Genomic DNA, 25,783 nt, shown 5'->3' on the forward strand with positions numbered 1-25,783 from the left:
TTATCCAGCATATGTTTTACATATTGGATGCCCTACCAGACGCAACCCCGTACTGGGAAACACCCATATACACTCATTCACACTCTTGCATTCATACACAACAGCCAATTTCATTGTCCTTCAGCCCAGTCCCTTTATTTATCAGGGGTCGCCACAGCGGAATGAACCATCAACTATTCTGGCACATGTTTTACGCAGTGTATGCCCTTCCAACCGCAACCTAGCACTAGGAAACACCCAAACACACTTATTCACACTCTTTCATACATACACTACGGTCAAATTTATTCATTCTTTCATTTTCCTTCAGCTTAGTCCCTTTATCAGGGGTCGCCACAGCAGAATGAATCGCCAACTTATCCAGCATTTAGTTACACAGCGGATGCCCTTCAATCTGCAACCCAGTACTGGGAAACACCCATACACACTCATTCACACTCTCGCATTTATACACAACAGCCAACTTCATTCATTCTTTCATTTTCCTTCAACTTAGTCCCTTTATCTATCAGGGGTCGCCACAGGGGAATGAACCGGCAACTTATCCAGCATATGTTTTACATATTGGATGCCCTACCAGATGCAACCCAGTACAGGGAAACACCCATATACACTCATTCACACTCTTGCATTCATACACAACAGCCAATTTGATTCATTTTCCTTCAGCTTAGCCCCTTTATTTATTAGGGGTCGCCACAGCCGAATGAACCATCAACTATTCCGGCATATGTTTTACACAGTGTATGCCCTTCCAACCGCAACCCAAGCACTAGGAAACACCCAAACACTCTCATTCACACTCTCGCATTCATACACAACACCCAATTTAATTTATTCTTTCATTTTCCTTCGGCCTAGATTCTTTATTTATCAGGGGTCGCCACAGTGGAATGAACCAGCAACTTATTCAGCATATGTTTAATACAGCCATTGCCCTTCCAGCCGCAACCCAGTACTGGAAAACACCCATAGACACTCATATTGAGAATTTAGTTTATTCAATTCACCTATAGTGCATGTGTTTGGACAAGGGGAACTGACAACTAGCCCAGCCGGGACTTGAACCAGCAACCTTCTTACTGTGAGGCGACAGTGCTAACCACTGAGGCACCGTGCCGCCATTTTTAAACTAATTAATATTAATAAAGTGTATATACAATATTTAATATGCAATAAGCTATATTACGTCACGACTATCACTGTATGAGCTCATATTTTAGGCATTACTGTAAGCATTCCTCCACTGCAGGTCGAAACAGATAGACAGCAGGAAACACAGAGCGTCTCTTCAGGTGTGTTTAATTCACTCAACACATTCCTGCAGTGATTCATCAAGTTAAACGCTCATGACTGCGTGCCGTTGATTTACTCTCTCTGGCAGATTCCTCAACCGCAGACCTCAGCAGATCCCAATGCAGGGCTCTGATGTCCCTCTACAGCCCCAAAACTCCAGCTGAAGGGGGGGTGGAATTTCCCAATCCTAGCAAACAGCAGTAAAAGAGTCTGCTTTAAAAGCCCCTGTCGTGACTGCCAAGTTTCTGAGTCACTCGCAGCCCTCAAGACTTTGTGTTTCCCACGAGACGCTCCGCAATATCTCTGTTTATTCACAATACATCCGCTCGGCTTTTCTACTCTGCTGCAAATTATAGCTGTAGCTCAATCTCTCTCTTTTTTTCTGGGAACTTGGAGAGAGGCAGGATATATGGAATTGAGCTTCAACAATACTGTATGAGCAGGAAGGAAGCGTGGGCCGAGCGACAACCTGGGAAGAGACTTCAAAACTCTTTCTTTTTAGCTTGGTGTCCCTGGAGGTGCAATAAGGCCAGATACTGCTGCAGACATTCGCTAAACCACAGCGACACTGGATCCTGATAAACAACTGTCTCTAACGTCACCCTCAATGAGTCCTCTCAGACTTGCATACTACTGAAGGGGGGTTTCTTTACCGATTTTATGATCATAATATATCCAAATGATGATGCATCTGAATGTCATTTGGAAACGACTGATTGATAAGTAATGAGACACATCTTTGATCCTATAATGATGCATCAGACAAATTATTTTTATATAAAAGAATAAGGTAAGTAGCTAGTGGTGCAGTGGGTAGAACAATCACCTCACAGCAAGAAAGTCGCTGGTTTGAGCCTCGGCTGGGTCAGTTTGCATTTCTGTGTGGAGTTTGCATGCTCTCCCTGTGTTCGCGTCGTTTTCATTCGGGTGCTCCGGTTTCCCCCACAAGTCCGAAAACATGTGGTACAGGTGAATTGGGTAGGCTAAATTGCTGTCCTGAATGAATGAGAGTGTATGGGTGTTCACAGTATTGAGTTGCAGCTGGAAGGGCCTCCGCGTAAAACATATGCTGTATAAGTTGCAACAAGCGGTAACCCCAGATTAATAAAGGGACTAATGACTGAATGAAATAATAGAAAATAACAAAATAAAAGAGACAAAATCTCTGATAATTATCATGCAACAAAACTAAGATTAAATATAAATACGCATCATAAAATTAGCCTTTTTACAAATACATATAACACTAATACTGAACCAACTGTTGTGATGCATTAGAAAATGAGGGAGGAAAAATATTAAATAAAATACTCTAAAGTAACTGGGTTGTGTGATGCACCAAAATATCTTTGGAAGTTAAAAATGTAAATATAAAAAATGTGGAGGTTAAATATAGCGATGCATCATAAAATTTGCTCTTCTATTTACATTTTGTTTTATTAAATATATAATAAAATATTAGAGTGAGATTAAAATGAAAACATGAATATGCATCAGAAAATTGGCCCATTTAAAAAGAAAATATGAAATTGTCCCTGTAAAAGTGTATATATAATATAATATAATATAATATAATATAAAATAATATAATATAATACAATATAATATAATATAACATAATATAATACAATATAATACAATACAATACAATATAATATAACATAATATAATATAATATAATACAATATAATACAATATAATACAATAATATAATATAATATAATATAATATAATACAATAATATAATATAATATAATATAATATAATATAATATAATATAATTTAATATTATAAAATACAATATAATATAATATTATAAAATACAATATAATATAATATAATTATTTAATATAATAAAATATAATATAATAAAATATAATATAATATAATATAATATAATATAATATAATATAATATAATATAATATAATATACGGCGGCGACGCAGTAGGTAGTGCTGTCGCCTCACAGCAAGAAGGTCGCTGGTTCGAACCTTGGCTCGGCTCAGTTAGCGTTTCTGTGTGGAGTTTGCATGTTCTCCGGTTTCCCCCACAGTCCAAAGACATGCGGTACAGGTGAATTGGGTAGGCTAAATTGTCCGTAGTGTATTAGTGTGTGTATGAATGAGTGTGTTGATGTTTCCCAGAGATGGATTGCGGCTGGAAGGGCATCCGCTGCGTAAAAACGTGCTGGATAAGTTGCCGGTTAATTCCGCTGTGGCGACCCCGGATTAATAAAGGGAATAAGCCGACAAGAAAATGAATGAATGAATGAATAATATAATATAAGAGAATATAATCATTTATTCATTAATTTTCCTTAGTCCCTTTCCCAGCTTAGTCTCTTATTTATCAGGGGTCGCCACAGCGTAATGAACCACAAACTATTCCAGTATATATTTTATGCATTGGAGGCAACCCAGTACTGGGAAACACCCATACACATTCACATTTAGTTTACCTAATTCACTTAAAGCGCATGTGTTTGGACTGGGGGAAACTGGAGCACCCAGAGAAAACCCACAACAACACAGGGAGAACATACAAACTCCACACAGAAACAACTGGCCCAGCCAAGGCCCAAACCAGCAACCTTCTAGCTGTGAGTCGACAGAACTAACCACTGAGCCACCATGCCACCCATAATACAATAAAATACAATACAATACAATACAATACAATACAATACAATACAATACAATACAATACAATAATATAAAATAATATAATATAATATAATATAATAATATAATATAATAATATAATATATTACAATACAATATAATATAATATAATATAATACAATAATATAATTTAATATAATATAATATAATATAATATAATATAATATAATAATATAATATATTACAATATAATATAATATAATAATATAATATAATATAATATAATATAATAATATAATATATTATAATATAATATAATATAATATAATATAATATAATATAATATAATACAATATAATACAATATAATATAATACAACATAATATAATATAATATAATTAATATAATACAATACAATACAATACAATACAATATAATATGATATAATATAATACAATATAATATAATATAATATAATACAATATAATATATTACAATACAATAATATAATATAATATAATATAATATGATATGATATGATATGATATGATATAATATAATATAATATAATATAATATAATATAATATAATACAATACAATATAATATAATACAATATAATATATTACAATACAATAATATAATATAATATAATATAATATAATATAATATAATATAATATAATATAATATAATATAATATAATATAATATAATATAATATAATACAATACAATATAATATAATACAATATAATATATTACAATACAATAATATAATATAATATAATATAATATAATATAATATAATACAATACAATACAATATAATATAATATAATATAATATAATATAATATGATATGATATAATATAATATAATATAATATAATATAATATAATATAATATAATATAATATAATATAATATAATACAATACAATATAATATAATATAATACAATACAATATAATATATTACAATACAATAATATAATATAATATAATATAATATAATATAATATAATATAATATAATATAATATAATATAATATAATATAATACAATACAATATAATATAATATAATACAATATAATATATTACAATACAATAATATAATATAATATAATATAATATAATATAATATAATATAATATAATATAATATAATATAATATAATATAATATAATATAATATAATATAATATAATATAATACAATATAATATAATATAATATAAAATAATATGATATAATATAATTTTTTTTTTAAGTTATCTTTACATGCATAAACAAACTCACACGCACACACTCAAGCACATACCAGTACATGACTATATTGTTGTTGTTTTTGTTTTGTTTTTGTTTTGTTTTTGTTTCGTTGCTTTGTATTTGTTATTTGTTGATTTTTTTTTCTTGTATTTGTATTATTTTTGCATATTCTAATAAAAAAAAAAAAAAAACTTTAGTAGCTGCATCTACAGAGAATAAAAGACATCTGATCACTTGAAAAAAAAAAAATATATATATATATATAATATAATATAATATAATATAATATAATATAACATAAATAATGGAACAACAGATGAAAAATAGCCTTCGGGCTAATTCTGGTGCATTGGGAGAAATGCTAATTAATGTACACTGTCCCTGCCAAATAAACAAATAAATAAAAAAAATTTCTCAGTCATTTTATAAATCCGGGGTCACCACAGCGGAATGAACCACCAACTTATCCAGCATTTGTTTTACGCAGCAGATGCCCTTCCGAGCTGGTCGAGGCTCGAATCAGCGACCTTCTTGCTGTGAGGCGACAGCCCTACCTACTGCGTCGCCCAATATAAAATAAAATAAAATAAAATAAAATAAAATAAAATAAAATAAAATAAAATAAAATAAAATATAATTTAATAATGTTTATGATATAATGCCAATATTATATTATTACTTCTTCTAGATTAGATATAAAGTAAAACATCCTTGTGACCACTTCACTATATGATCACATCCAATCTAAATAAGCTCACATTCTTCATAAAAGTTTGAAAATAAAAAATAAAGAGCAAGAAGGGGAGGAGAAAAGTAGGGCACATCTGGTTTCACTCACAGAGCAGTTTGTGCTGACATGCACACAAGTCACATGAAGGAGGATTAAAATGTTTTTGGACGAGTACCAGCTTGCCGTATGTGTGCAGTAAAAGTTTCATACACTCGAACCAATCCGTGCGGCTCCCTCTAAAAATAAACAATCTCTCCTTCCCCGCCTGTAGGTCTGACGTCATGCGTGAAACTCCTGCCAACTTTCAGCAGGATCAAAATCCAGAGACGCCCCCTATTCTTTCTCCAAGTCAACAGGAAAGTCAGTCGAGAAGAGCGAGACGGACAGAACAAAGCATGTCCAGCAGTCTCCCAGCACAGAACAAGATGGACAAGCAAAAGCTGAGGCCTGAGATTCCTCCTCGGGTGTCCAAAAGTTCAGCTCAGCGCCTCAGCAGAGATCTGACCTGCTCTATATGTCTGGATCTCTTCAAGCAGCCGGTCTCCCTGCCCTGCGACCACACGTTCTGTGAAGCCTGCATCACCAGCTACTGGAGCGGCCCTCGTGTTAAATGCCAGGCTGGATCTGGGTCTTGTCCACAGTGCAGGAAGGTGTTTCACGGTAAGAGCTACAGGCCGAACCGCATCGTGGCCAACATCGTGGAGAGCTACTGCCAGGGCATGGAGGAGAGCGGGGTCCGGCTGGGGGCTGTGTCGGAGCCGGCTCCTACTGCGCCACTCTGCATGCGCCACAGAGAAGAGCTGAAGCTGTACTGCGAGGAGGACCAGGAGCTGGTGTGTCTGGTCTGCGGGATCTCCCAGGACCACCGCGCTCATACACTGGTCTGCGTGCAGGATGCGCAAAAGAGGTACCGGGTAAGAAGAGAAGCTTCTGAAAACAATACAACATACTGTAGAAAGCAGCTGGTGTAACTTAATATACTTAATTATGATATGCATTTCCACACATTTGATTGATTTGGATTGTTATTTCAACTTAATTTAGGTAAATGCACTTTAAATAGTGATAAGGACTGTACTAAATAAAGTATTTTTCACTTCTGAAATACTCTTAAGCACTTACAACAGAAGCACTAGATAAGAAGTGGAGCTTCTCAAAACAAATACTTAAAACATTTGACTCGAATTGTGTTATTTCAACTTAATTTAGGCAAATGCACTGTAAAAGGGATCACTTACACAAGTTGCACGAGTGGACTATACTTAAGTCAACTATTAACTATACTTTACAAGTGCAAAAACTTGCTGTAACATGAAACTGTTAAGTATTGCAATTATTCCCTTGCAAACAGAGGTACCAGGTGGGAAGTGGAGCTCCTGAAAACAATCCAAAAATATTTGGTGTAGCTTAGTATGCTTGGAAGATGAATTCCCACACAATTGATTTGCTATGCTAATTTAACTTAGTTTAGGCAAATGTACTGTAAAAAGTGATTACTTAAAAAAAAGCAAGTAAACTTATTCTAACTTGAAACTGTTAAGTTGAATTAACCTGATTTCTATAAATATGAACATAGTTGCTTTACCTATTAATTTTAAGATTTACTCACTTTAAGTGGTCAACTAATCACTTTAAAATCAACAGGTTTATAGACTTTAAATAAAGTCAATTAATTGCTTTAATAGCAACAGGTTTACTCACTTTAAGTAAAGTCAACTTATCTCTTTAAAAGCAACAGGTTTACTCACTTTAAGTAAAGTCAACTAATTGCTTTAAAATCAACAGGTTTAATCACAAAGTAAAGTCAACTGATCACTTTAAAAGCAACAGGTTTACTCACTTTATGTAAAGTCAACTAATCGCTTTAAAAGCAACAGGTTTACTCACTTTAAGTAAAGTCAACTAATCGCTTTAAAAGCAACAAGTTTAATCACGTTAAGTAAAGTCAACTAATCGCTTTAAAAGCAACAGGTTTACTCACTTTAAGTAAAGTCAACTAATTGCTTTAAAAGCAACAAGTTTAATCACGTTAAGTAAAGTCAACTAATCGCTTTAAAAGCAACACGTTTAATCACTTTAAGTAAAGTCAACTAATCGCTTTAAAAGCAACACGTTTACTCACTTTAAGTAAAGTCAACTAATCGCTTTAAAAGCAACACGTTTACTCACTTTAAGTAAAGTCAACTAATTGCTTTGAAAGCAATAAGTTTAATCACGTTAAGTAAAGTCAACTAATCGCTTTAATAGCAACAGGTTTACTCACTTTAAATAAAGTCAACTAATCGCTTTAAAAGTAACAGGTTTACTCACTTTATGTAAAGTCAACTAATCACTTTAAAATCAACAAGATTACTCCATTTTTAAAGTCAACTAATTGCTATAAAATCAACAAGATTACTCAGTTTTTAAAGTCAATTAATCGCTTTAAAATCAACCAGATTACTCCATTTTTTAAAGTCAAATAATCGCTTTAAAATCAACAGGTTTATCCTCTAAGTAAAGTTGCTTTAAAATCAAGAGGTTTAATCACTTAGTAAAGTCAACTATCGCTTTAAAATCAACAGGTTTACTCACTTTATTAAAAAAAATCTACTTAGCACTTTAAAAGAAAAGGGTTTACTCACTTTTTAAAGTAAAGTCAACTAATTGCTTTAAAAGAAAAGGGTTGACACCTTTTAAGTAAAGTCAACTAATCGCTTTAGAAGAAAAGGGTTGACACCTTTTAAGTAAAGTCAACTAATCGCTTTAGAAGCAACAGGTTTATCAACTTTTTAAAAGTAAAGTCAACTAATCGCTTCAAAAGCAACAGGCTTACACACTTTAAAAGAAAAGTCTACTTATCAGGTTTAAAAGCAACAGGTATACCCACTCTTTTAATTGAATCTACTAACTGCTTCAAAAACAATAGGTCTGCTCATTTTTTAAGTCAGCTCATCAAATGAAAAGCAACTGGACAGTATTTGAGTGACAGGTTTTGCTTTTTTTAATTTCTGAGAGTGTGTACAGATCTTGCACTTTCGGTTTCAGCTGAGAGCTCAGTGTGTTTGTGTTGAACAGGCGTCTCTGACTACATCTGCAAACGCCCTTCAGAAAGAGCTCAACACGGCTCTGGAGTGCGAGAGAGAGACTGAAGAGGAGGTCAAGAAACTCAAGGTGAACTTAACACACTCGCAGCACTCCAAATTCAATTGGATTCAGAGGTGTTTTAAAGGATACACTTTAAAAAATAAATCTTCCTCATTGGGATGGATGGTTTCATGAAGAAAGTTTTCAAATGGTGCACATACTTCATGTACCTAAAGGACAGGACCAGACAGAATCTGCTGACATTTTTTGGTATTTCTGCACCGATTTTTGTTTTAAATCTGTAAATTTATGTGAAAAATGTAAAACATGAAATAAAAATAATAAATTTAAACTTTGTAATTTAACGTTTACAAGCAAATCTAATTTCAGATCAATTTGCTTGGTAAACAAAGCAAGTTTTTCATAAAATATATCTACTAAAAGAAAGAAGAAACATTACTTTACGAACTGTATTGTAATAAATCTTATAGTATTTTGCATATTATTTAATAATATTACTGAAATTAACATAAAAATAAAATGAATAGATGTTTACACACATTTAAATAAGTAAACAAATAAACTTAATGATACTGTAGATAAAAAAAAATGTGTGGAAATGTGTGCAGGTTCTGTGTGGGCCTACTAAACGCTGCTTTTACGGTATGGTGTGGTTCAGTATGGCTCACTTTTGGGGGCTTTACCAATGAATTCTGAATCTAATACCACTAGTTCTTCTAGGTACCACCTTGAGTGAGGTTCCAAGTAAGTCATACCACTACCAAAACATGATGTCTACACACTGCTGATTACTGACTGGTCTGAGAAGTATGTCACTGCCAGAATCATATGTAAATAGTCAGCAGGCATTGCTCAAGGACACAATTCCAGCAGCGCAATAACAGTGATAATCCAACCCATTTTAATCCATTTAAGCACCCCGGCAACTACAGTTACAGATGCTCATTGTTGCCATTTTCCTTTCATAAGTAACTTTTTACATGTTATCTATGTTAAATTTCTTAATGACATGCAAGTAACCAACCAAATATAAGACTTCAAGAAAGAAAAAAAAAATTGATTGGAGCTTGGGCGGATGCGCCGCGCCCCGAACTGATCGTATGGATCGAGCATGCTGTTGTTAATATTAGGAGGAAAATAAATATATTTATGCTTTTTTAAAGTCAAACACTTTGGAGAACATTTAAGACCTCATCAAAATGCTATTAAGACTTTTTAATACCTTTTAAGGGCCTTCATTTTCTCATTATGTATTTATCAACTTTTAGTACATTCTAAGACCCAGCGGACACCATGAGTACACTATAAATCACTGGCATAACTGAAAAAACCCTTTATGGTTCCTCATGGCACCTTTACTTTTAAATAAAGAGCAATAATGTACTGTTCATTTCGTTGTCAAGCAAGTGGTTTTTTCCTCTGAAAACAAAAGACAACATTCTGAAAAGCAGCTGGTCACCAAACAGTTAATGGTGGTCGCTGACGTCCATTGTTTCTTTTGTTTACATTGGAGGCAGGAAATAAACATTTTTTTTTTAAATATCAGAAGATAGGACCTCATACATGTTTGGAACAAGTAAAGTCTGAGTGCATGATGAGATGATTTTCCTTTTAGTGAACTGCTCCTTTAAAACCTGTTTTGTTTTGCTGAGTGATTCATCAGCTCCAAACCTAATTCTCTGCGGTGGAAAAAACAATGCTGACCCCATTCTCACAATACAGATCTCAATACAGATTTTCCAAAGTATTCTGTGTTAAACAAGCAAGATAGATTGCAGATGGTGGAATAGCTGGAAGAACAATGCAATAAAATGTATACTTTCCAGCAAAAAAATACTAGTACAAATTAGGTATACACAGCTTTAAACATAATTATTAACCCTCCTCTGAAACTTTTCATTCTTTTTAAAATATTTTCCAAGTGATGTTTAATGGACAGAAGATTTTGTTAACAAATATACATATATTATTTTATAAATAGATTTTATTCATATTATTTTAGATAGCAAAGATACTAGCTTAAAGGGCACTTTAACAGCTTAACTATGTTTATTAGGTTAACTAGGCAAGTTAGGGTAATTAGGCAAGTCATTGGACAAGTCAGTGATTTGTTCTGTAGAAAATCATTTTAAAAAATAAAGGGGGAAAATCATTTTTTAAATACAGAACTTTTTAAGCAAACCAGCAGAAAAATATAATACACAATATTGTGATAAATTACATTGCTCTGTTAAACATGACTTTATTTTCTCTACTTTATTATTTTAACATTTAAATTTCACAGAAGCTAATCATTTTGACTTCATTTGGATACACATATATCACTCAATATCTGTTTATTAAGATGACTTGACAAATTCATTCATTCATTTTCTTGTCGGCTTAGTCCCTTTATTAATTCGGGGTCGCCACAGCGGAATGTACTTACCCAACTTATCCAGCAAGTTTTTACGCAGCGGATGCCCTTCCAGCCGCAACCCATCTCTGGGAAACATCCACACACATACACACTCCGGACAACTTAGCCTACCTGCAGCATGTCTTTGGACTGTGGGGGAAACCGGATCACCCGGAGGAAACCCACACGAAGGCAGTGAGAACATGCAAACTCCACACAGAAACGCCAACTGAGGCGAGGTTCGAACCAGCAACCTTCTTGCTGTGAGGCGACAGCACTACCTACTGCGCATTGCCTATTTTTCCACTGATGTTTTATTGTTTTAAAATCTTTAGCAGTTTATAATAAAAGCTAAAGACCCATTTTTTCCATCAACACTTTATTCTGCAACTCTAGCACATCCTATTCAAAACATCATTGGTTGTGTCAGAATTATTCTCCCCCCTGTGAATTTTTTTTTCTTTTTCATATAATTCCCAAATGATGTTTAACTATAATATTTTAAGTCGTATTTGTTTTATTTTGGCTAGAATAAAAGCAGTTTTTAATAATAAAAAAAAAAGTCAATTTTATTAGCCCCCTTAAGCATTGTCTACAGCAGGGGTTCCCAAACTTTTCAGCCCGCGACCCCCAAAATGACAATGCCAGTGACTCGTGACCCCCAATATTCTCTGAGGTGGTGGTTATAAATACAGAAACCTTGTATGCAATGACGTGCACAAACACACCAATAGTCAGTGCTGTAAAGGGGCTAGAAAGTTTAACCTGGTGTTACAAAATCTGCTGCATCTGACAGTATTGCTGTGTCTTTAGTATAATGTAATTACCCGAGAAGTCGCAATCCAATAGAACTATAACTATAAGCTACTATTGTAACTATATAGTTTATAGTAACTATAAACGACTATTTTTTTCTCTTCAGTAGGTTATTGATAAAATACAGTAAGTCTTAAGGTTTAATAAAAATTTATTGATTTTTGAAAATCACCAAGCGACCCCCCTTCATTGTCCTGCGACCCCTCGGGGGGTCCCGACCCCCACTTTGAGAACCTCTGGTCTACAGAACAAATGACTGTAATACAATAACTTGCCTAATTACCCTAATTAACCCAGTTAAGCCATTAATTGTCACTTTAAACTGAATACCTTCAAAAACATCTAGTAAAATATTATGTGCTGTCATCATGGCAAAGATAAAATAAATCAGTTATTAGAAATGAGTTATTAAAACTATTATGTTGGGAAAAAAATCAGAAATTGGGGGAAAAAATGCAAAGAATTCCAATTTAACTGGAGATCTAATAACTCTGTATATAAAAACTTGCTACATAGACGATAGTAGATTAACCGAGATGAACCGCCAACTTATCCAGCATATGTTTTACACAGCAGATGCCCTTTCAGCTGCATCTCAATACTGGGAAACACTCATACAGTACATTCTCACGCACACACATTGGTTGAAAAACAATGTTAAAGGAATGAATGTGAATGTGAAATGCTTTGACACCTGATCTCCCGGTTGTCAGGATCACACAGCAGACCTGAAGCAGAGGATCGAGGCTCAGTTCAGCGAGCTCCACCAGTTCCTCTACCAGGAGGAGAAGCTGCTGCAGGTGAAGCTGAAGACGGAGGAGCGCAGAGAGCTGATCCGGCTGGACGAACACAAGGCTCTGCTCAGTGTAGAGATCTCACGCCTGCGCAGAGCTGTGAACGACATCGAGGACAAGCTGAGCGAGCAGGATCCATACACACTGCTCAGGGTGAGGACATAGCACACACACAACAAACAGTTTACACTACATAGGTGTAATGTGTACTGTATTGTAATGTATCACACGTCTGTATTACATACGTATATCGCATATAATATTTTCGCGATAGCAGTAATTTTGCGATATATTGTGCAGCCCTTTAAAACTGCGTACTATTACTTCCAGGAAACTTTTAGCAAAATTTGAATAACAAAAGACGATTTTACGATTTTAATTACGATTAATTACGATTTTAATTGTTTTGAATTACAGTAAACCACAGTAATAGAGTACAACTAAGTCTAGCCAAGTCATTATACAACTTTGCGTCCCTGTAAATCACATATACCTGTACATACACACACTGAACCCAGAACACTTTTGCTTTTGGTAATTTTGGTTACACTTTAGATGAAGGGGGTGTTCATAAGACTCTCATAAAACCTTTATAATCATGGCACTATTATAATGGCTTCATGGCAATCATGTTTATGACAGATTTATGACAAGCCTTGTTTTCTGGAATAAGTCAAGTTGTTATGATAAAGGCCGCATTCAAAATCGCATACTTTCCTACTATATAGTATGTGAAAAGCCGTATGTGAGCCAGTAGTGTGTATTAATTTATTGTATTGGAAATACAGTAGGCGAGAAATACTCGAATGACCAAGTACTTCTGGACAGATATTGTAGTGTGCATCCAATAGACACTATCCCATGATGCCACGTGGAAGAATTCATGAAAGGTTGTGAAGCAACACAACTTATGCAGCTAATTCACTTCATAATGACTAACTGTGGATGTAGTATGTCCGAATTCTCTCCATACTATAGACCATTTTGAGGGATGTAAACAATAACAATAGTCTTAATGTACTTCCTGTTCTACATTTTTATTTTTCCATAGCTTCCAAAAAGGTCTGCATATTGATAAATGATGTTATGGCAGCTGTTTTAACGTCAAGTTATGATTGAATTGCCTCTTGTTTAAGTTATGAAATAGTTTGACAACACGCAGGAAATGTTCATGGGCCAAAATGACATCACCACCCTGAAATGGTCTATACAGAACTTACTTTCCTAATGGTCGTGTAGTAAATTGAAACTAAAATGCAGTACCTTCTCAAGTACAGTAGTCCGCGATTTCGGACACAGCCAAAATGATGTATTTATATCGAGACATCTCAAATGTTATCTTTGCATTTAAAATTACATAACACATGACACTTAATGACATAAGTTCTCATAAGCATGGATTAAATCTCCTTCATATTCATAACGTCTCATGTCATTTCCGTCTTCCGAACATCCCCTTCTGGTAAAGTGTTAGCAGGATTTTGATGGTAAGAGTATAGTAATGAGTGTGTAAACAGTGAGATCCTTCAGCCGATAATGCAGTTAGAGCAGGAACTTCATTCAGTCAACTCCACAGATTCACTGAACCTGCCTTTAAGCAGAGAAACAGTGATAAATTTCATCAATCATAAATAAATATAAAAAAAAGTCAAATAAAAAATAATATAATATGTAAGAATAATATAATCATAACTGTAAAAACTGCAGTGTGTGTGTATACAACAGTAGTCAACATTTAAAGTGGAATTCTGTGTGGAGTTTGCATGTTCTCCCTGTGTTGGCATGGGTTTTCCTCAATCCAAACACATGCGCTATAGGGCAATTGGATGAGCTAAATTGTCCATAGTGTATGAGTGTAAATGAGTGCGTATGGGTGTTTCCCAGTACTGGGTTGCAGCTGGAAAGGCATCCGCTGCGCAAAACATAAGCTGGAATAGTTGGTGGTTCATTCCACTGTGTGGGAGTTAATACTGGTACTTAAAAACTTATCTCTGTTAAACAACACTTTGAAAATATTTTTAAAAGACTTAAAAGTTCACAAGAGTTCATAATTTTGACTTCAACTGTATATAAAAATACATATATTTTTTTATAATTGACATGACGATACTTTATGTAATGTGTACACATGTATCTTTTTATCAAATTTAATTTGTAAAAAATATTTTATTTATACAAATAAATCTATTGTATAAACACATATAGTCATAACTCTAAAACAAAATCTTTTTTTTATGAATAGTAATTAAAATGTAAACTATGACTATCACTTTTTAATATAGTATATTCATAAACATTATTAAATACTTTACAAATAATATTAATGATTTCCCAGTACCGTGTTGCGGCCAGAAGGGCATCCGCTGCATAAAACATATGCGGGAATAGTTGGCAGTTCATTCCTAGATAAATAAGGGACTAAGCTGAAGGAAAATTAATTAATGAATGATTGCTTCAACAAAATAAATTTACACAATATTTACTCACACTCAAGTGGTTATAAACCTTTATGAGGTTCTTTGTAATGTTGAACATTAAAGAAGATATTTTGATGAAAGCTGAAAACCTGTAACCATTCACTGCTATACAACAAATACAATGGAAGTCAATGGTTACAGGCTTCCAACATTATTAAAAATATCTTCTTTTCTGTTTAACAGAAACTTTAAAAAAAACTTTTCATTTTTGTATGAACTATACCCTTATGACATGTTATGTACAATGTTATATCAATATAATATTGTATAAAACATGTCATAAAGAGACAGTTCACCCCAAAATAAAAATCACATAATTTTATTCTGGTGAAAAACAAAAGACATTATATTAAATAATATAATGTCTTTATGCAGAACATAAAATTGCCAACATTTCTGAAACAAGTGAATATTGAGTTAATGATGACAGAATTTTCATTTTTGGGTGACTATTGCTTTAAGAAATTTAAACTTCTTCAGCTTAGTCCCGTTATTCATCAGGGGTTGCCACAGTGGAATGAACAGCCAACTTTTCAAGCATATGTTTTACACAGCAGATGCCTTTCCAGCTGCAACCTAGTATTGGGAAACAACCATATATTCTCACATTTACACACACTCTTACACTATGGCCAATTTAGTTCACCCAATTCACCTATAGCACATGTGATTGGACTCTGGGGGAAACCAGAGGACCCGGAGGAAACCCACGCCAACCTCCACACAGAACTGCTAACTGGCCCAGCCAGAACTCGAACCAGTGACCTTCTTGCTGTGACGCAACAGTACTAATCACCGAGCCACCGTGCCACCCTTGATGAATACATTTAAAACAAAATAAATAAAAAGAACATTGCTCATAGCAAGTCTTAATCCCTTTAAAGGGATAGTTCACCCATAAATGAAAATTTACTCACTATTTACTCGCCCTCATGTGGTTCTAAATCTTTATAAGGTTATTTCATCTGTTGAACATTAAAGAAGATATTTTGAAGAATGTTGAAATGTAATGTGTATTTATATAGCGCATTTATTGTGTATGGCCATACACCCAAAGCGCTTCACAATCATGAGGGGGGTCTCTCCACACCACCACCAGTGTGCAGAATCCACTTGGATGATGCGACGGCTGGATGATGAGGACAACAGCGCCAGTGCGCTCACCACACACCAGCTATTGGTGGAGTGGAGAGACAGTAATAGAGCCAATTCGGTGGAAGGGGATGATTGGGAGGCCATGATATTAAGGGCCGATAGAGGGACTTTGGCCAGGACACCGGGGTTACACCCCTGCTCTTTCACGAGAAGTGCCATGGAATTTTTAATGACCAAAAACCAGTAGCCATCGACTTCTATACAACAAATACTGTGGAAGTCAATAGTTACAGGTGTCCAACATTTTTCAACATATTTTTTTTTTCTGTTTAACAGAAGAAAGAGACTCATAAAGAAAGATTGAAACAAGTGAAAGCTGTGTAAATGATGACAGCGTTACAATTTTTGGGTAAACTATCCCTTTAAGACCATGTTTCTCAACCATGTTCCTAGAGGCCCATCAACACTTCATGTTTTGGATGTCTCCTTTATCTGTTACACTCACTACAGGTCTTTCCGTCTCTGCTAATGAGCTGATGATCTGAATCAGGTGTGTTTGGTTAAGGAGACAAGGAAGAGCTGGTGGTCCTCCAGGAACATGGTTGAGAAACACTGCTTTAAGACATGTCATGTACGTTCACCCCAAAATGAAAATCCCATAATTATGTTCTGGGTAACACAAAAGACATTATATTAAAGACTGACTTCATTCAGAAGAAAAAACTCCCAACATGTTCAGAACAAGTGAATGGTGAGTTAATGATGACAGGATTTTCATTTTGGGGTGAACTGTCCCTTTAAGACATGGTATGTATAATTAGTTTTATTTATATAGTTCACCCCTAAAAACTCCGTCATTTTGTCCTGTTAAACACAAAAGCCATTATATTAAAAAAAATTCTTTATTTAGGACAAAAAACTCCAAGAACAAGTGAATGGTGAGTTGATGGCAGAATTTTCATTTTTGGATGATCTATCCCTTTAAGACATGCTACTGTAGGTACAACTTTCCATTTCTATTAGAAGTTACTATTCTAGCTCACCCCAAAATGAAAATTCTATCAAATTCTGTAAAGTGAAGGGTGAATAAATGATGACAGAATTTTCATTTTTGAGTGAACTGTCCCTTTAAATCATCACTGCAACAGTTAACCGGACAGTGAGATTTCATCACTCAGATCAGCACAGGACTCAATCTAATGACCTCACCCTCGCAATAGGAAGATAATGCCATTAGTTCAGCGCAGGGGGATTTTCCAGATCGGCGGATAAAGAAAGGAGAGCAGTTCACTTACAAAACACTGATCTCATGTGGAAAACTTGTGGCCCTCGAGCCTCCGCCGCTTTCACCAATCTGCTCTTTCCTGTCTTTCTGCAGAGCATTAAGGGTCTGCTTCAGAGGTGAGTGGCTCTTTTCCATTGATACGCTCTCTAATGTTTTGATGAGGATCTGCGTGAATTGTTTTGGTGTCTGGGCTTCTGTTGTTTTAAGCAGGCAGCCACCCAAGTTCGAGAGGCCGACGCTGACGCCGCCCAGCCTGTGCGAGGGCCGATTCGCCGGGCCCCTGCAGTACAGAGTCTGGAAGTCACTCAAGGGCAGCATCTATCCAGGTCAGAGAAAAGAAAAAGATAAATAACTTTAAGGGAAGAAAAACATACAGTTGATATGCAATTATTCAGGCGAGGCAGTGGCGCAGTAGGTAGTGCTGTTGCCTCACAGCAAGAAGATTGCTGGGTCGCTGGTTCGAACATCGGCTCAGTTGACATTTCTGTGTGGAGTTTGCATGTTCTCCCTGCCTTCGCGTGGGTTTCCTCCGGGTGCTCCGGTTTCCCCCACAGTCCAAAGACATGCGGTTCAGGTGAATTGGGTTGGCTAAATTGTCCGTTGTGTATGAGTGTGTGTGAATGTGTGTGTGGATGTTTCCCAGAGATGGGTTGCGGCTGGAAGGGCATCCGCTGCGTAAAAACTTGCTGGATAAGTTGGCGGTTCATTCCGCTGTGGCGACCCCGGATTAATAAAGGGACTAAGCCGACAAGAAAATGAATGAATGAATGAATGAATGAATGCAAATATTCACCCTCCTGTGAATATTTTTCTTTAATATTTCCTAAATGATGTTTAACAGAGCAAGGAATTTATCACAGTATTTCCTATAATATTTTTTCTTCTAAAAAAGTCTTATTTGTTTTATTTCGGCTAGAATAAAAGCAGTTTTTAATTTGTAAAAAAAACATTTAAGGTCAATGTTATTATCCCCCATTAGCAGTAATTTTTTCAATAGTCTACAGAACAAACCATCATTACCTTCTCTTGCCTAATTAACCTAATTAAGCCTTTAAAGGGCCACGAAACCCCTCTACCTCAGCAGGGTGTTTTCACACCACTGATTTGAAAAAAGTCAGGAAAGTGGGTGTGTCTAGCTCTGTTTAGGTGGGAGTGGAAAGAGGGAAGGTTTTGCATAAAAATGGGAGTTTACGTTTGGGCACATGCTGATTTCACAAAACAACAAGGCAAGGTAACACACGGACACAGGGGAGAAAGACAGTGACTATGTTTACATGGACATCAGTAATCAAATTACTAGCCAAATTATAAATTTTTCGACCTTAACTGAAATTTGGTACTTTCACTTTCATTTAGTAACATTTCATGCATACCCCCGGGGCCAAACAGGATATTGGTTGCGAGGAACTGCTGGAAGAGTGTTCTTTTAATGGAATGTTTGATACCGAACAGCGAATGGGAAAAAAAAAAAAAAAACGTTTGCCTTTCTCTGTACCTTAGATGTACTCTGTAGGTAGCGTCAGAAAGCTGTGTGATTAATGCGTTTACATTCGGAGAGCAGCATTTACAGCGGATCTTTCAGTCCATAATATTGTAGTGATGTTAATGTACCGAAAACTTAGTAACTAAATCATTTTGACTAAGGGGTCCTTAAACACTGAAAGAGTACTGCTGACGATACAAACTAACTTTGCCTCTGAATGAACAAACAAAGACCTCTGATCGCTCACTTACCAGATCTGTAGAGACAGGACAATCAACACCAACTGGAGCCGCATCTTTTTTTAAAAGGAAATGAGCAGCAAATCCGGATTTCACCGTTTATAGATGAAAAAAGCTCTCGAGTAAAAAATGTTTCTTACAAACATATTTCTGTCACGTGCACTGTAGTCCACACGTGAGTCCAGCTGCGGAAAATGAAAACAAAACTCGGCTCATTTATAAACGCAACACTGACGACTTGTATCTCCAAACAATTCTTCTTCTTCCATTTGTTTTGTCTACGCAACGCGGCGTCTCTTTGCTGTCTGAACACATTAACAGGTAAAAACAATCTTCGAAGCTATCATGCATATTAATGAAGTTGCACCGCATGCACAATAGAGCGTGCTGATTGGTTTGAACCAAGTCTTTTTTATGAATTAATACCGCACACTCAAATGCATTAAGTTGTACTCACGGGTACAGACAGCCATTCTACACGCAAGGATCTAATTGCCGTGACGCAGCTTAAAAAATTAGTTTGAAACCGGAAAAACGAATTTGCTCGAAAAAACGCTATAACAGTTTTCACTTTTTAGTGAAATATATGTGTCTTAATAGTGTTTTAGCAATGTGGGACACATATATGACTGTCAACAGCTCAAAAAATGTGTTTTAGTGTTTCGTGACACTTTAAATGACACTTTCAGCTGAATAACCCTCCTGTTAAATGTTAATTCTTTTTAAAAATATTGCCTATTGCTTAAATGCAGTTTAACGTTATATTTATTTATTTATTTATTTTTCTTCATTCAAAAGCACTAAAAAGTACTGGGTTCCACAAAGGGTTTGCCCAATAAACAATATTATATTGAATTGCTATAAAAAAAATTAGTCAACAACAACGATAAGTTCTGGACTTTTTCCACTCTATATTAATCTAAGAGCCAATCACACAACAGAAATGTCAAGGTTAGGGTCAGGGAATCTAAAAGTGTGTTGATATTAGAGATTTATCAGCCGAAATGATGTTATGCCGTTTAATGGACCCTCTTATTTTTGTGGATTCAGTCATTGTTGGGATACTCCTTTAAATCTGGAAGCACTTATACCGAAATATATATCGTTCTCGGTAAATATGGAAAATAGTTATCGAGATTGTATTTTTGCTATATCACCCAGTCCTAGTTCCCAACACAAATCGATTAAGTTAACTTAATTGTGGTTAAAAATTTAAGTGTACTGAACTTAAACAATTAAGTTGTCTCACCTCAAAAAACCTCAAGAATTGTGTTGATTCAGCTCATTTTAAATAAGTAGCTTGAACAAGCAGCAAAAAATAACTCTAAACTCTCCTCTCCTGCATTCCCCCCTTCTAGTTCCCTCTGCCATCACGTTTAACTCCAAAACTGCGAATCCTTGGCTGAGCCTGACCTCTTCCCTGACCTGTGTGAGATACCAGACCTTCAACAGCAGCGTGCAGGACAATCCTCAACGCTTCAACGCGGCGCTGTCCCTCATGGGCGGCCAGGGCTTCACTAAAGGCCGGCATTACTGGGAGGTGGAGGTTTACAGCAGCACTGTCTGGACCGTCGGCGTCGCTCGTGAATCCGTCACCAGGAAAGGTGTCATCAACACCATGCCTGCAAACGGCTTCTGGACGCTCTCTCTGTCGTATGGAGTTCAGTATATGGCTGGGACGTCTCCACCAACGCTGCTGTCCCTGGAGGAGCCGCTGGCCAGGATTGGGGTCTATCTGGACTATAAGAGGGGCCTGGTGTCGTTTTATAACGCAGAGAGCATGACGCACCTCTATACCTTCAGGGACACCTTCACCGAGACCCTCTTTCCATACTTTAACCTGGGCTTCCTGGATAAAGTGCACGAAAATGAGCCTCTTAAAGTGTTCATGCCCAAAATCTGAATTTTGTATCTCGTTATATACAGTTGAAGTCAGAATTATTCGCCCTCCTGTGAATGTTTATTCTTTTTTTATATTTCCTAAATGATATTTAATAGAGCTGGTATTTCAAAGTATTTCCTTTAATATTTTTTCCTCTGGAGAAAGTCTTATTTGGTTTATTTCAGCTAGAATAAAAGCAGCTTTTAATTGTTTTAGAAACATTTTAAAGTCAAGGTCAACTTAATTTATATAACAGCCCAAAACCACATAAATGTTGACCAAAGTGCTTCACAATTTATGGCAACAATAATAAACAATTTGGGAGACAGAACAATATGTGCTACAATAAAACTTAAAATCTAAAAATAAATGTAAAAAGTCAGTATAATCAATCAAGTATATAATCAAGTCCTAAAAAAAAAACAAATTTCTCTCAATAGACCTGAGAGAAGAGGCAGGTTTTGACTGATTTTTTTTAAACACTGAATGAAGATGAAGCTCTAATTTCTAAAGGTAATGTATTCCAGAGTTTTAGAGCATAGACTGAGAAGACTCTGGCTCCTTTTGTTTTCAAGCGGGATTTAGGAACAATTAGCAGGAGCTGAGCAGAAGGGATTTGTATTCTTTGGCAAGAATACAAATTTTAATTGTTCAGATATATAGGCTGGGGCAAGTTCATGTAGAGCTTTAAATGCATAAGATAAAACTTTAAAATCAGTTCTCGGTTTCACGGTAAGCTAGTGGCAAGAGGCCTGGATTGGAGAAATACGTTCTCTCTTTTTTTTGTCCCAGTCAAAAAACGTGTTGCTGCATTTTAGATCATCTTTAAGCGTGAGAGTGAAGACTGACTGATGCCAGTCTTCAGTGCATTACAAAAATCGAGAAGAGATGAAAGCGTGAATAAGTCTCCAAGTTTCTTAGTTGCTTTAGCTGACAGAGTTTATTTGCTTGTCAAATTTCAGATCTGAGAGAAAAATGACAGAGATTTTTGACACGAGTGATTATTTGAGGCTCCAAGAGAGCGCTGTATTTTTCGAGCTGAGGTTTCGAGCCAAACAGAATCAGCTGTTTTATTTTCATTTCGTTTTCTTCCATCCAAAGTTTGATGTCACTTATACAGGCTAACAGAGCAAAGATCTGAAGAAGAAAAGATGAAAAAAGGCAGCATTATTACAGATTACAGAACAAACCATCGTTATGCAATGACTTGCCTAATAAACCTAGATAAGCCTTTAAATGCCACTTTAAGCTGAATACCAGTGTCTTGAAAAATATTGTCAAATATTATTTGCTGTCATAATGACAAAGATAAAAGAAAGCTATTAGCTATCAGCTATTAGACATTAGGTATTAAAACTATTATGTTTAGAAATGTCTTATTTCTGTTAAACAGAAATTGGGGGAAAATTAACCGGGGGGGATAATTTAGAGGGGCTAATGATTCTGCCTTCAACTGTATAGTCATGTGTATTATATGTAGATTACATTTTTATATAAATACTAGGCTGGTCCTAAATTTATTTTTAAGGGATGGTTCACCCAAAGATTTTAATTAGCTAATTTATTCCCTCATGTGGTTTTAAACCTTTTTCTGCACTGAACACAAAAGAAGATGTTTTGACAAATGTTGGTTCTTTGTAGGAAGAAAAACCACTATGAAAGGCAATGGGTGCCAGCAATACATTCCTCAAAGCATTAACTTCTGTGTTCAATAGAAGAAAGAAACTCAAATTGGTTTAAAACAAGCAGAGGGTGTAAATGACAACAACATTTTTATTTTTGAGTGAATTATTCCTTTAATCGGTCAGTTACTCATAATGTCATTATATAGACATAATATTCCTGTTCAACTTTGGATTATAAAAGCTGTGAGATTTCTGTAACTCCACTGAAAGTCTGTTCACACATGATGCTTTAAAACAGTCATGAAGAGATAAATCCAGATGAAACTAATTCCAAGTCTTCTAAAGAGATTATATGATCACTTTATGAGATGAACTGATTTAATATAGGACTCTATTAACATATAACCAGGTCAACTTTATTCTTTTTTTTATACAGTAGAATCTGTTCATGTGTTTTATTTTTTTATTTAAAATAATGACCATTCATTTTGAATGACATATGATGACATTAAAAGATTAGATCACATTATAAGCCCCAAGATACCAACCAATTTATGAATAGGTAAAGTTCATACAATGTTATTTTTACCTTAAAATATTAATCATATTTATTCATTCATACATTTCCATAAGCTTTCCCAGGGGGGCAGCAGTCTCAGGACTGGTACCCCTGACCTCCCTCTCCCCAGACACTTTCCCAGGCATTCCCAGGCAAGCCCAGAGATATAGTACCCTTCCCCTAGGTCTCGTACCAGTAGGACATACCTAGAACACCTCCCTAGAACACCGTCCAAGAGCCATCCGAAACAGATGCCTGAGCTACCTCAGCTGATTTCTCTCGATGTAGAGGAACAGCGACTCCGAGCTCCTCTCGGGTGACAGAGCTCCCTATTTTTAAGGGTGTGGCCTGCCACCCTGCAAAAGAAAACTCATTTCAGCCGCTCTATCCGAGATCGTGTCCTTTCGGCCATGACCCAAAGTTCACGTCCATAGGTGAGAGTAGGAACGTAGATTGACTGGTAAAAAAAGGAGAGCTTTGCCTTTTGGCTAAACTCCATCTTTAATAAAATGGAACGGTACATCGACCGCATTACTGCTGCCGCTGCATCGAACTCCTCCACCTGGTGTAAGGACTGTAATTACTCATATTACATTTTATTATTTATTTTATTTCACCCCTGTTCTTTTATTTATTTATTTTAAAGAGGTAGAAACTTTTATTTTATCAAATTTTATTTGATGTGGCACATCACAGCTTTTAACTTATAAACAGTGAACATAAACCTAGCTCAGCATACTAGCTTGATGCTGGAGAACACACCTCATTAGTTATGCAGAGGATCAAATGCACCAGGTGACCCGCAGGAATAAACCTCATTGGTTCTTGTGAGCATGACTGAGCTTCTGCGGCCAAATTTACACACTGTAAACATTCATGGTCAATGTTTACACATGAATACAAAGCAACCGTCTCTTCAGATGATCTTTTAGGTGGAAGGACAGAAATCTCTCAGATTTGAGTAAAAGTTTCTTCACATGTGTGTCTAAAAATGAAAATGTTTCTTATGGGTTTAGGGCACAAAGCTATGGACGACTTTATATTAAGCACTTTGTTTAAATGTAAGACAATTGCTATTGGACATACTCTTTAACAACGCATTGGGTTAGTGGAAGCACATGGAAAATGAAAACGAATCTTAAAACAGTGGTTGGACGCCATGTACTATGACCCTTTCCCACTTTAAAGCTGCTATAAGTGATTTTATCTTGGTCTGCTAAAGGAAATGTTACCACAGATAGCACTGCATTTAGATTTTCTACACGGTCATGTTAATGTTATGTTATAGGTGAATGTTTGTTATTAAGTCAGCCCCTGCTGGTTGAAATCGTAACTGCTTTGTTCAGAGCAAAAAAACAAAACCAAAACCAAAAAACAAACATTGAAAATAATTCTGAAATTCCATTGCATTTTACATTAAAAACATGTTTTTGCAAACAACAAATTATCAAAAGTATTTTAGTAGATCTGTAACCACTGACTGAGTCTTATCTACGCATTTTTAAAAGCAGGACAATTGACTTACATTGGACCCATCTGCTGCTGCTTTGACGTCACTATTGAAGTCTGTTTACGTTTTTGACTTCAGTCGATCAACATGGACACCATTTTTAGACTGATTTGTGAAAAAAGAAAGAAAAAGCATCCTTCCACTTTCACTCCCTGCTAAAAAATCCAGCTTAAACCAGACTAGGATGGCTGGCTGGTTTTAGCTGGTCAACCAGCCTGGTTTTAGAGGGGTTTAATAATACATTTATTTATAATAATACATTTTATTTAAAGGCGCCTTTCTAGCAACTCAATGACACCGTACAATCAACAAGAGCAATACAACAACAAGAGAAATAATAAAATATGCACAGCAATAGTGCAAATAAAATTAAAATTAAGTATTAAAAGCCATCTTAAATAAGTGGGTTTTGAGTCTGGATTTGAACAGTGTAAGGGAGTCAATGTTTCTGATGGCAGGAAATGGTTTTGGCCATTTCCAGGCTGGTTTCCAGTCTGATTTTAGCTGGTCAGGCTGGAAAATGACCAGCCAAAACCAGTTAAGACCAACTTGACTGGCCTGGTTTAAGCTGGACATAGCTGGTTTTGGCTGAGCTCCCAGCCTGGCTAGGCTGGCCAAGCTG

General features: G+C 35.5%; 1 protein-coding gene across 4 annotated transcripts in view; it reads left to right on the plus strand.

The window, feature by feature from the left end:
* Positions 1-25,563, plus strand: part of trim69 (tripartite motif containing 69) — a 29,832-nt gene extending 4,269 nt beyond the window's left edge. The window contains exons 2-7 of one of the 4 annotated variants that reach the window (XM_073913470.1): positions 6,183-6,825; positions 8,969-9,064; positions 12,926-13,159; positions 17,957-17,979; positions 18,071-18,189; positions 20,944-25,563. In XM_073913470.1, coding sequence (XP_073769571.1) covers positions 6,193-6,825; positions 8,969-9,064; positions 12,926-13,159; positions 17,957-17,979; positions 18,071-18,189; positions 20,944-21,488 — 1,650 coding nt within the window. In that variant the 5' untranslated portion in view covers positions 6,183-6,192 and the 3' untranslated portion in view covers positions 21,489-25,563. Of the gene's footprint in view, positions 1-6,182; positions 6,826-8,968; positions 9,065-12,925; positions 13,160-17,956; positions 17,980-18,070; positions 18,190-20,943 lie in introns of those variants that run through there. The other 3 variants (XM_073913469.1, NM_001302246.2, XM_009305642.4) reach the window with 3 other exon arrangements.
* The last annotated feature ends 220 nt before the right edge of the window (positions 25,564-25,783 follow it).

This window comes from Danio rerio, chromosome 10 (genome assembly GCF_049306965.1).
Source record: "Danio rerio strain Tuebingen ecotype United States chromosome 10, GRCz12tu, whole genome shotgun sequence".
Classification (NCBI taxonomy): domain Eukaryota; kingdom Metazoa; phylum Chordata; class Actinopteri; order Cypriniformes; family Danionidae; genus Danio; species Danio rerio.